The sequence below is a fragment of the Babylonia areolata genome, chromosome 1 (genome assembly GCF_041734735.1).
Source record: "Babylonia areolata isolate BAREFJ2019XMU chromosome 1, ASM4173473v1, whole genome shotgun sequence".
In the NCBI taxonomy this organism is placed as follows: domain Eukaryota; kingdom Metazoa; phylum Mollusca; class Gastropoda; order Neogastropoda; family Buccinidae; genus Babylonia; species Babylonia areolata.
Genome location: NC_134876.1, coordinates 14622631 through 14636268, shown reverse-complemented (window position 1 = coordinate 14636268; position 13638 = coordinate 14622631). Strand labels below are relative to the sequence as shown.

Here is a 13638-nt window from a genome sequence, read left to right as displayed (position 1 = left end):
TCAAGGCCTGACTAAGCGCGTTGGGTTACGCTGCTGGTCAGGCATCTGCTTGGCAGATGTGGTGTAGCGTGTATGGTTTGTCCGAACGCAGTGACGCCTCCTTGAGCTACTGAAACTGAAACTGAAACTGTGGATTTCTATCCACCTTGTCATGGTCATGGCATAGGAAGGTAGAGCCCAATCTTCTCCTTCCATGATTTTAAACTTCGCCAGCCAAAGTCAGGTATCCATTCACACCTGGGTGGAGTGAGAAAAATCACAGTAAATTTGCCTTTCCCAAGGACAGGACTAACTGTCTTTCGATATTACTGTTTGGTACAGAAACATTTCCAAGGCAGAAGTTGCAGCCCTTAACAGAATCGTAAAAACTGCCACCAAGATTACCAGGGCTGATCTACCTTCTCTAGAAGACATATATTATAAGCGGCTACTCAAAAAAGCAAAATCAGTCAGCCACGACGAATCACATACAGCTTTTGGGATTTTCAAGATGCTCCCCTCTGGTCGACGGTACAGAAGTATAAGGACAAAAACTAATCGCTTTGCCAATAGCTTTTTCCCCAAAGCAGTCAGTGCCCTGTCTCTCGAACCAATCCAGTGTGATAAATAGAATTGTGCAATCAAGAACCATCCACCTGAAGATCTAGTCATCAGCCCCATCCACATGTAATATGTGGCTTCTGTTCAAACGTGTGTGTGAGAGAGAGAGAGAGTGTGTGTGTGTGTGTGTGTGCATGAATGCATGTGTGTGTGTGTGTGTGTGTGTCTTCTGTTCAGAGTGTGTGTGTGTGAGAGAGAGAGAGAGAGAGAGTGTGTGCATGCATGCATGTGTGTGTGTGTGTAGTGCATGCATGTGTGAGTATGCACAAGTTTTTATATTCATATGCACTTGTATGTCTCCTAATTTCTTCTGTATCTGTGTTTGTGTATGATTTTCGATTTATGTTCATACCTTGTTATGCACTATCCCCCGCCCAATATTCCTTGTGACCCCGGTACACTTGGTGATAAAGACATATTCTGTTCTATATTCTATTCTGAGTCTGCCACGGTGCCTAAAGCATTGATGACAGAGGACTAAAACATGTTTTTGCAAATACAGCACATTGACATGCGGAAATTGGTGACTGTTTATATGTTTGAAGTGATAAATCAATGTTTGTGTAAGTAAATGAACCAACCTGTCAGTGTCAAAATGTATGAATGTTAGCATAAATGAACATCAAGTTTTGATCAGCATGATTTATGCAAGTTGAGAAAAACTCTCTCAAAGTCTTGAGATATCTCCAATGTTTACTGTATACAAGAACTTCATCACTTTTGTTGAACTTGATAATTATCTAATCTGGGCAACGATTTGTATGATCTATCACATGTGCCATCATTCCAATCAACAGTGCATGTGTTGTGTGTATCATTGTGTGAATGTGTGCAGCACAGTGTCATCATAGTGTTGTCTGTGACAGGAACTGGAGCTGCTGAAGAAAGAGAAAGATGAAGCCTTAGCTGAGGAGACACGCAACACCAAAGCTGGTGAGTGATCTGATGTGCTGACAAAACAAAACAAAAAAACCAACAACAAAAGCCACAAAAGACATCAACAATATCACTGTCTTTTGTCTGGTTTTGATATTGTTCCCAGCATGCACAAGTCTGTCAAAATATTTCAGCTTACATAGTTACTTACTAATGACAGGGTGGTTCAATAGATAACACAAGGCGGTTCACTAGATGCGCAAGGTGGGTCAGTAGATGCAGTGAATTCACATGGTGGTTCAGTGCATGCACAGGATGGTTTAATAGATGCATAGGGTGGTCGAATAGATGCCTAGGTTGTAGATGCACAGGGTGGTTTTGTAAATGCCCAGTGGTTCATTAGATGCACAGTGGTTGAATAGATGCACAGAGTGATTCAATGGGGTGCATGGGGTGGTCCTATCACACATGATGGTCAATCGATGCACTGGGTGGTAGATGAACAGAGGGTAGTTCAGTAGATGCACTGGGTGGTCCAGTAGATGCACATAGTGGTTCAATAGATGCACATGATGGTCAATAGATGCACTGGGTGGTCCAGTAGATGCACATAGTGGTTCAATAGATGCACATGATGGTCAATAGATGCACTGGGTGGTCCAGTAAATGCACATAGTGGTTCAATAGATGCACATGATGGTCAATAGATGCACTGGGTGGTAGATGAACAGAGAGTAGTTCAATAGATGCACATGATGGTCAATAGATGCACTGGGTGGTCCAGTAGATGCACATAGTGGTTCAATAGATGCACATGATGGTCAATAGATGCACTGGGTGGTCCAGTAGATGCACATAGTGGTTCAATAGATGCACATGATGGTCAATAGATGCACTGGGTGGTCCAGTAAATGCACATAGTGGTTCAATAGATGCACATGATGGTCAATAGATGCACTGGGTGGTAGATGAACAGAGAGTAGTTCAATAGATGCACATGATGGTCAATAGATGCACTGGGTGGTCCAGTAGATGCACATAGTGGTTCAATAGATGCACATGATGGTCAGTCGATGCACTGGGTGGTCCAGTAGATGCACATAGTGGTTCAATAGATGCACATGATGGTCAATAGATGCACTGGGTGGTCCAGTAGATGCACATAGTGGTTCAACAGATGCACATGATGGTCAATAGATGCACTGGGTGGTCCAGTAGATGCACATAGTGGTTCAATAGATGCACATGATGGTCAGTCGATGCACTGGGTGGTAGATGAACAGAGAGTAGTTCAATAGATGCACATGATGGTCAGTAGATGCACTGGGTGGTCCAGTAGATGCACATAGTGGTTCAATAGATGCACATGATGGTCAATCGATGCACTGGGTGGTCGATGAACAGCGAGTGGTTCAATTAGTGCATGTGATAGTCAGTGGATGCACTGGGTTGTAGATGAAGAGGGTGGTTCAATAAATGCACAGAGTGATCCTGTACCAGCTGGTCTTTAAGTCTTGCCCTGTATTCATCCAGCTGGAATCCAGTGAATGATCCGGATAGTTGTTCATGAGTGAAAGACAAACTTGTGTCATAAAAATGCATATTCTATCAACAGGTTCTCTTCTTTTTTTTCTTTTTTTTCTTTTTTTTTTTTTTTTTTGCTTCGATGTAAACCCTAAATACATTTGCCTGCAGTGCTATTGTTATTTTGATTATCTGTTATTTTTGTAACTAATGCTTTCTAACCTGTTCATGCAGCCCTGGATGCTATGCGGAAGGCGTATGAAGAAGAGTTACAGCAGGAACGAGCCAGATACCGGGATTGTCTTCTCACTATGTACAATGAGGACTTTGTCAATGAAATCAGACAACGGCACAGGTGAGAGAGATTGATTCTTTTCTTTTTTCGTTAAAGAAAAAGTCTTTAAGTGTATTATAGGCAAAATTAAAGTCCCAAAGTAAGCTGTTGAAATGGGGTATTTATTTTTTTTGTATAGATTGATCATTTTTGCCTTTTTTTTTTTTTCAAACATTTTATTTTGATTTTCCTAATGTTGACATTTACGTCAGAGTATCCAACAGCTGAACTATGTTTAAGCAGCAGATTTTTTTTTTAACAATTTGATATGGATTACACTTAGCACAATACTGAAACTGTTGTATCATTTGGTCTGCATTCATTGCTGTCAGTGATGTCTGTGTGTCTGCATTTTGTCATCGGTTACCTGGACAGTTTTGACACTGTTATAACATTTGGTATAGATTTAACACTGTTGTAATATTTGGTAAGGATTTATCACTGTCAGTGGTGACAAAAACGGAAACAGTTCTGATGCTGTTGTAACATTTGGTATGGATTCAACACTGTTGTAAACATTTGGTATGGAGTCAACACTGTTGTAAACATTTGGTATGGATTCATCACTGTCAGTGGTGACAAGAACGAAAAGAGTTCTGATGCTGTTGTAACATTTGGTATGGATTCAACACTGTTGTAAACATTTGGTATGGAGTCAACACTGTTGTAAACATTTGGTATGGATTCATCACTGTTGTAAACATTTGGTATGGATTCATCACTGTTGTAAACATTTGGTATGGATTCAACACTGTTGTAAACATTTGGTATGGATTCATCATTGTCATCATCATAGAAGTCCATCGTGAATGATAAAGATGTCAGTGACCCCACATATGAGAATGCAGCTTAAAGGCAGACATACAAATGCAGCTGCAATGTGGGCAGGCAATAGCAGATGATAGGTTTTGTCTTCTATCTTTAAGGGATTGATGTTTCTGGTTGAGGTCCTGGAGACACCTCTCCTCAAACACCAGAAATCCTTTGTATACAGCTGTAATGACTTGGTACTAATATAGCTGTTATGCTGTTATTAAAATGTGATCTTTTCATTTGCCTTTGTAGCTCCAGAACTGCCCCACAAGTCTACTGGATGCATTCTGACCCTATAAGGATAAAACCTTTCTTTTGAATGTCACTGTCTTCCTGCCACAAGTCAGTCTGGGCATCCCCTTTTTGCTGTTAACACCCCTTCCCAGATTATGTAATTGATAGCTGCCTTCTGCCAAGAATATTCAAATACCAACTTTATGAATTTGAAGAGAAGACAGCCGAAAGAGACAGAGCTATATCTTTGTAGGTTTTGATTGAATGTCAGTATGATAACAGCCAGTCACCTGTCAGTAATAATAGGCAGAGTTTTTGATTGATTGATTGATGTGGATACTTATATAGCGCCTATCCTCGGTCAGAGACCAAGCTCTAAGCACTTTACATACACGGGGACATTTGCACCACAGGCTGCCTACCTGGGTAGAGCCGACTGACGGCTGCCACTGGGCGCTCATCATTCGTTTCCTGTGTCATTCAATCAGATTTCAGACGCACACACATACACACTCAGACAGACATGTAACATTTTACGTGTATGACCGTGTTTTTTTTTTATTTACCCCGCCATGTAGGCAGCCATACTCCGTTATCGGGGGTGTGCGTGCTGGGTATATTCTTGTTTCCATAACCCACCGAACACTGACATGGATTACAGGATCTTTAACGTGCGTAATTGATCTTCTGCGTGCGCATACACACGAAGGGGGTTCAGGCACTAGCAGGTCTGCACATATGTTGACCTGGGAGATCGGAAAAATCTCCACCCTTTACCCACCAGGTGCACCGAGATTCGAACCCAGGACCCTCAGATTGAAAGTCCAGCGCTTTAACCATTCGGCTATTGCACCCGTCAGAGTTCTGACACTCTTAGGAGGTGTTCTGTTAGGAGGAAGGTGGCAGAATGGTGAAGACACATTTCTACCAGTACAGAGTCTGTTAGGGTCTGGGTTTCATTCCTGTCCTTGTCCTTTCTCCCAAGTTTGACAGAAAAAAATCAAACTGAGTGTCTAGTCATTCAGATGAGATGATAAACCAAGGTCCCGTCTGCAGCACACACTTGTTACTGAAAAAGACCCCACAGCAACAAAAGGGTTGCCCTACTCTGATATGTACTTTAATATATATATATATGCATGCACTCAAGGACTGACTTAGCGTGCTTGGTTATGCTGCAGGTCAGGCACCTGCCTAGCAGAAGTGGTGTAGTGTAAAAAGATTTGTCTGAATGCAGTGATGCCTCCTTGTGAAACTGAAACAGAGTTCTGACACTAAACAACAGGTCAGTATTACAGTGAAATAGTGTCATACTTTGTGTGTGTGTGTGTGTGTGTGTCAGAGCGGAGATGGAGAAGACGAAGGAAGAACTGAAGCAAGTGAAGGCCCACCACCTCAGCAAGTGTGAGGACCTGAAGGAGCTGGAGGTCAAGATGGCGCAGACCAAACAGGACCACGAGACCCACATCAACCAGCTGGTCATGAGGTCAGTGCCAGTCTGTAGACATGCCTACCGTTACTGAGGGCCTGTATTTGTCTGGAGAATTGATAAAATGGACAGGGTGTCCTGTGAATACAGATATTTGCTGCATGTCCTGGAAAATAAAAAATCTGATCATACCAATTTTTTCCAAGATATCTAGTGGGTACAAGTGTATCCTTTGATGGCTTTGCTTAAGACTCTTTGTTAAGACTTGCGGAAATGCTGACAAATATTACCGAAGTCACTTCGTGAAAAGGAAGAACTGTCCGATCAGTGTCAAAGTGTAAATAAAAGTAATTCTACATTTTTTCCATGTTTACAACCATTGCTTCTGGCTGTCAGATGACTGTTGTATATTTGCTGAGATGTTCTTGAAAATAATAACTCTGTACCCGATTCTGATGTGTGTTGCTCCTGAAAAGCAAATTTTGGGGTAGGCATGCCTGTGTCTGTCTTGTCTGTCCTCTGCAGGCTTCAGACAGGTCTTTTCTGATCTCACACATTCTTCTCTTTTTATGGGCAAAGAAGCTGCTTTGTGTGTGTGCTGTGCAACCAGCCTCCCAGCATAAAACATCTTCTGATTGACTGCTGGGATCTGCATGGAATCAGACACAGACGTTTTACAGTTTGCTCCATAAAGATCTTGTTCTGGGATGTTCCCTTTAGATATTTTTTTTTGTTCATTTCCTGAAAGGAATAATTTTTTTAGCTTGATATGATTTTATATGGATTGAGCAAGACCTGGATTGAACTGATCCTTTAATGCTGTTTTGACTGACTGTAGAATATTAACTTAAAAACTGGCAGGTGATCAGCCTTGAAATAGTACCTGTGCGGTCCACCTTTGCAATTGGCTGGGCTATAAACTTCTTCTTCTTCTTCTTCTTCTTCTGTGTTCATGGGCTGCAACTCCCACGTTCACTCATATATGTACACGAGTGGGCTTTTACGTGTATGACCGTTTTTACTCCGCCATGTAGGCAGCCATACTCTGTTTTCGGGAGTGCTGGGCTATAAACAAAGTGATTTGATTTGTTGCCTGTACACCATCTGTTCTGTGTACAATACTTTTTTCTTTTCTTTTTTCACGGTGTTTGATTCTGTTCATGTGATATGATTTAGTCCTTTATTGTTTTCTGTCTCCTGTCTTTCATCTGTTTAGGTCTGGTCACTGGAGACTGCTCTCTGTGCGGTTCACTTTTGATTATATCTAGTAAATACGATGCTATTAGTATTTGTAAGAATCTTTCGGATCTTTATATTTTTTTGTCTTTAGAGACAGATTGTTAAAATGTTTTCTTTAAGGTTATGTCTGGATTTCTAAAAGAGGTATTTTATGTTTCTATAAAGAGATTGTGGTGTTTTGTGTTACTTTTTTAATCACATGCAGTACCGGTATTTCATTTTTCTCTAACACATCAAAGCTTCAAACAAACTTTACTATATTACTTTAATGTATTGAAGTGTTTGCAGATTTTTCACATGTAGCCAATATTCAATTATTTTTGTAGTTGTGTCCAACAGATCCCAGCTGGCTTACACATGCTGTGGCCTCTGTGTGTGTGTGTGTGTGTGTGTGTGTGTGTGTGTGTGTGTGTGTCTGCAGCAATTCACAACTGGATGAGATGGTGAACCAGCAGATTGATCGTCTGAAAGACTTTGTGAAAAAGCGGTCATCAAGCACATCCTCCAGTAATTCCACCATGGAAGAGGAACTCTATGATGCCCAGGTAAGTTCACATGGTCTCACTATGATGCCCAGGTAAGTTCACATGGTCTCACTATGATGCCCAGGTAAGTTCACATGGTCTCACTATGATGCCCAGGTAAGTTCACATGGTCTCACTATGATGCCCAGGTAAGTTCACATGGTCTTACTATGATGCCCAGGTAAGTTCACATGGTCTCACTATGATGCCCAGGTAAGTTCACATGGTCTCACTATGATGCCCAGGTAAGTTCACATGGTCTCACTATGATGCCCAGGTAAGTTCACATGGTCTTACTATGATGCCCAGGTAAGTTCACATGGTCTCACTATGATGCCCAGGTAAGTTCACATGGTCTCACTATGATGCCCAGGTAAGTTCACATGGTCTCACTATGATGCCCAGGTAAGTTCACATGGTCTCACTATGACGCCCAGGTAAGTTCACACAGTCACCTATGGACTGCCGACACTGTGACCACAAGAGACAAACCCAGGTGTGGCTGTGTATGGGGACAGGGAATAAGTGGTGTGGGAGTCATGCCACTGAAACAGTGCAGATGATGATGTGCAGATAAAGAAAAAAAAAAGGTTCAGATGATCACAGCTCTAGCACTGGGTGAAACAGTACCCATGGGACAAGAATTTCAGATCACTTTTGTTGTGGAATCTTTATAGTCGATTCAGCATGGTATCATACTTGCAGTTCCAAAGTAGATGGTGGTTAACAGTCACGGCAAGACCTGATTATTTGACAGTTTTAAGCCCCCAGTTTCTCTTCCTGTTTCTGTCTCTCATCTGACTGGGTGTTTGATAATTTTGTCCTTTACATATGTCATAATAAATATTTTAAAAGAGTGGCAGTAAAAGAGATTGGGGGGGGGGGGGGACAGTTCCCAATATGCAAAAGTTACATGTTGCACATATCAGAAATATGAGGAATTGTACTCAGTTGTAAGTGATTTCAAGGAGTGCTTCAACAGCTGGACAACAGAGGGCAGTGTGCAGACAGAGAACTGCTGATGCTGCCATCTGTGTGCAGATCACCATTCGGGTCAAGGACACGGAGTTGCAGAAGCTGAGGTCACAGGTCAAGCACTTTGAAGACAGTTTACACCGCACCACAGAGGTAAACTGTCGTTATCAGTTATTGTTCTTTTGTTTTTTAACTTGTCGAGTAAACAGGATATTTCTTTCCTTGTCAACACATGCTTTTCTCTTTGTCAAGTAAACAGTTTTACATTTTGATCATGAAAGCTGTTCTGGTTTGCATGTCTGTGAGGGGGAAGGCCCACAGATGGGTATGCCTGGATGGTGTGTCTGAATGAAAGTAAATGAAATGTGGTTGCTTCTTCTTCTTCTTCCCCTCCCTTTACTCTGTGAAGAGTCATTAGGGTTCCGCACAGAACTGTTCACCAGATTCCCCCAGGTTTTTTGGTCATATGTCAAAGCCTGGGTCCCATTATTGATACATAGGTAATTGCGTAACTGTGACAGATGACTTAGGTCAAGTGCTTAATACCTTTGTGTGTATACAAAACAGGCACACAGCTTTCATCTTGTCTCATGTGAACTTTTGTTAAAACTCCATTGCAGTAATGATGACAGTATTCTTTGTACTGTTAAAACCCCATAGTAGTAATAATGACAGTATTCTTTGTACTGTTAAAACTCCATTGTAGTAATGATGACAGTATTCTTTGTACTGTTAAAACTCCATTGTAGTAATGATGGCAGTGCTCTTTGTACTGTTAAAACTCCATTGTAGTAATGATGGCAGTATTCTTTGTACTGTTAAAACTCCATTGTAGTAATGATGACAGTATTCTTTGTACTGTTAAAACTCCATTGTAGTAATGATGGCAGTGCTCTTTGTACTGTTAAAACCCCATTGTAGTAATGATGACAGTGCTCTTTGTACTGTTAAAACTCCATTGTAGTAATGATGGCAGTATTCTTTGTACTGTTAAAACTCCATTGCAGTAATGATGACAGTATTCTTTGTACTGTTAAAACTCCATTGCAGTAATGATGACAGTATTCTTTGTACTGTTAAAACTCCATTGCAGTAATGATGACAGTATTCTTTGTACTGTTAAAACCCCATTGCAGTAATGATGACAGTATTCTTTGTACTGTTAAAACCCCATTGTAGTAATGATGACAGTATTCTTTGTACTGTTAAAACTCCATTGTAGTAATGATGACAGTATTCTTTGTACTGTTAAAACTCCATTGTAGTAATGATGACAGTGTTCTTTGTACTGTTAAAACTCCATTGTAGTAATGATGACAGTATTCTTTGTACTGTTAAAACTCCATTGTAGTAATGATGGCAGTGCTCTTTGTACTGTTAAAACTCCATTGCAGTAATGATGACAGTATTCTTTGTACTGTTAAAACTCCATTGGAGTAATGATGACAGTATTCTTTGTACTGTTAAAACTCCATTGCAGTAATGATGACAGTATTCTTTGTACTGTTAAAACTCCATTGCAGTAATGATGACAGTATTCTTTGTACTGTTAAAACTCCATTGTAGTAATGATGACAGTATTCTTTGTACTGTTAAAACTCCATTGCAATAATAATGACAGTATTCTTTGTACTGTTAAAACTCCATTGTAGTAATGATGACAATATTCTTTGTACTGTTAAAACTCCATTGTAGTAATGATGACAGTATTCTTTGTACTGTTAAAACTCCATTGCAGTAATGATGACAGTATTCTTTGTACTGTTAAAACTCCATTGTAGTAATGATGGCAGTATTCTTTGTACTGTTAAAACTCCATTGCAGTAATGATGACAGTATTCTTTGTACTGTTAAAACTCCATTGGAGTAATGATGACAGTATTCTTTGTACTGTTAAAACTCCATTGTAGTAATGATGACAGTATTCTTTGTACTGTTAAAACTCCATTGCAGTAATGATGGCAGTATTCTTTGTACTGTTAAAACTCCGTTGTAGTAATGATGGCAGTGCTCTTTATACTGTTAAAACTCTATTGTAGTATTGATGACAGTATTCTTTGTACTGTTAAAACTCCATTGCAGTAATGATGACAGTATTCTTTGTACTGTTAAAACTCCATTGCAGTAATGATGACAGTATTCTTTGTACTGTTAAAACTCATTGCAATAATAATGACAGTATTCTTTGTACTGTTAAAACTCCATTGCAATAATAATGACAGTATTCTTTGTACTGTTAAAACTCCATTGTAGTAATGATGGCAGTGCTTTTTGTACTGTTAAAACTCCATTGCAGTATTGATGACAGTGCTCTTTGTACTTTGTACCCACTGGGACCGGTTCTCTGATTCTGGATGCATGTACTTTAGAAGACTGTTTCCTTTCTTGGAAAATCAACGGTTTAAACTTACATGTATATTTTAATCTTTTCACGGCACCTTCCCCAACAAAACTGATACAAGAAAATCAGGTCACTCACAGCCCCGTCCAAACGAAGACTTTCCTGTATCAGTTTTGCAGAGGAAGATGGTGTGAAACCACTGAAATGTACAAGTAAGTTTATTGAAACTGTTGATTCTGAGCTATGAAACTTGTCTTCCACACTCTGTGTACCTGTCCAGGAGCATCGGCAGACCATGACCCAGTACCTGCAGGCACTGAAGGAAAACCAGGAGCTGCGCAAAGAGTACCACACAGAGACCTCCGCCCTACAAGACCAGTTAGACAAAGTGCTCAGCGAGGCAGGGCTGAAAAAGCCTGTCAAAAGAGGTCAGGCTCCACTCAACTGCATGTTTGTGTGCGTGCATGTGAGGGCGTTTGCTGCATGCGTGAGTATGTGTGTGTGCATGTGCGCGTGTGTCCGCCCACATGCGTATGCAAAATATTTTAATTTATGCTTTTGTTATATATTTTGACTTATCTAGATGCACCATACATATCTGATTTTTTTTTCTCTCTCACTGATTGGCTGACTGATACACTCACGCAGTCTCTTTCCTTTCACAGTTTTAATTACAAAGTGAATGACTAAAACATATCTTCGTCTTGAGGTTCTTTAGGTAACTGCAACTTTTCCCCTTGTTCTAGTTATACCAAGGTAATGTAACAGATGGCAGAGTTGAGATTAAAACTATTTTGCTGTGGCCCATAATGTCAAGTTGTTCAGTGATGGGGTCTTGGATATAACAGTCATACTTGGACAAATTAACTCACTCCGGACGATGGAACGCTATAGCATTCCTGACATAAGGTAGCGTTCTGGATGATGGAACACTGTAGCGGTTTCAACAAGTAAAAATTTTTCCACATTTTCCTCATGGGGTAGCATAAAAATCACAGCTACACCGGGTATTTTGAATGTGTCAAGGGTCGAATGGAAAGTTTCTTCATTCAGTTTCTGTGACTATATACTCGCTGGCCAGCCGTTGACCTTGGTACCCCACATGACAGGCTAATCTGCATACATATCAAAAATAGCGTCTCAGGTGATACAAGTGGAAATTTTTGGAGCAGGCTAGATCAGTGGCTGTTTACAGCTGCTGAAGTGATTGAAATGCTTTAAACTGAAGGTTTCGACATTGACGAGGATGATAAAGACGTTGTATAAAGTATCTGCAGTGAAGAAAGCTACCAACAAGAAGGTGCTGACAGTGACTCAGCTTCTGAGGGCTGTGAAGAGAGGGAGGGGGTTGGGCATACACACAATGTTACAAGAGGGGACAGTGGGTCAAGTACCAGGAGTTTCATTCAGTCACTTTGTGTTTTGTATTTTTTGTGATTTTTTTCCTAACCCTAACAAATGAGTCGTCGGCAGGGGAAAGCAAGGGAGAAAACTATTCGTCCGGAGTGAGTTAAGAGAACCTTTTGGTACCGTGTGACTGGTCGTCATGCATATTTATCAGTTCTCAGTGTGTCTGTGTTGATCACTTGTTTATGGAGTGAATGGAGAATGGCTTACAGTGCACTTGTGGAGTCAGTTTCTGAGGTTGGACAAAGAAATGAATAGATGATTATGTGTTAAGGCAGATAGTTTTCTTCATTTTTATTCTGCTAAGTCCTTTCTCTGTTTTGAATTAAGACCACAACACTGTATTGTGGTTGTCTTTTATTCTCTTTTTCAGCAACAAAAAAGGTAGTGTTGAGTGTGCCTTTTTTTTTTCTTTTTTTTTTTTCAGTCACACATTGAGTTCAACTTGTAATTTTGAGTTTTGATGGCATGCATTTAGCTGGTTTGCTGTGCACTTTCGTTCCTTTCCTTTTTTTGTGTGTCCGTGTGTTCAACTTGCAATCCTACTTCACTTCGAATTGGTAGTGGGGGAAAGATGGAGCAAAAAAGGTGTTGGTTGTTTTTTCTTTATTTTGAGTTGGAACCACACTGCATGGTATGTGTGTGTGTGTGTGTGTGTAGCTCCCTCCTTTCAGCAAAGAGCGCGAAGTCCCAGCCCAGCTAGCACAGCCACTCAGCGCCGTGACTGTGTGTCCACGTCCACTGAGCATGGAACCCAAGACCCCAGCCTGCAAAACAAAGCCACAGACCTCAAAGGTCAGAGCATGGCTGGACCGCTGTCACACACTCTGAGTCTCTCTCTCACACCTGAGATCAGGTACAGGACATGGAGGATGTTCAGAAAACTGAAACTTAAGCATCTGTTTGACAGGTACATCACTAAAACAGAAAAGAAAAGAATGACTGAGGAGTGAAACTTTGCAAGCAAGTGAGGAAGTAAGTTAAGTTGGAGTTACTTCCCTTACATAGCAGTTTCATGCATGAACCAGTTAAAATAAACTGGTTTCTTCACCCGCCTGTCAGGCAGGCTCAGGTGGACAACGACAATCAGCAGTGCACACTTTTCAGGCAGGTGCATGGTTGAATGAGTTAAGTATCTCTTTGACAGGTACAGCAATAAAACAGAAAAGAGTACATGATTACTGAGGATGTTCAGAAAACTATAATTTAAGCATCTGTTTGACAGGTACAGCAATAAATCAAAAACTAAAAGAGATAAAAGAGAAAAACATGATGGAGGATGTTCAGAAAACAAACTTAAGCATCTCTTTGACAGGTACAGCAGTGAAACAGAAAAGAAAAA

At 40.6% G+C, this 13638-nt stretch overlaps 1 protein-coding gene across 1 annotated transcript in view; it reads left to right on the top strand.

Annotated features, from left to right (window-relative positions):
• Positions 1-13638, top strand: part of LOC143294629 (uncharacterized) — a 105966-nt gene that overhangs the window by 86871 nt on the left and 5457 nt on the right. The window contains exons 24-30 of the mRNA XM_076606009.1: positions 1467-1533; positions 3235-3355; positions 5724-5867; positions 7471-7594; positions 8615-8701; positions 11170-11317; positions 12957-13091. Of these exons, the coding sequence (XP_076462124.1) occupies positions 1467-1533; positions 3235-3355; positions 5724-5867; positions 7471-7594; positions 8615-8701; positions 11170-11317; positions 12957-13091 (826 nt within the window). The remainder of the gene's footprint in view (positions 1-1466; positions 1534-3234; positions 3356-5723; positions 5868-7470; positions 7595-8614; positions 8702-11169; positions 11318-12956; positions 13092-13638) is intronic.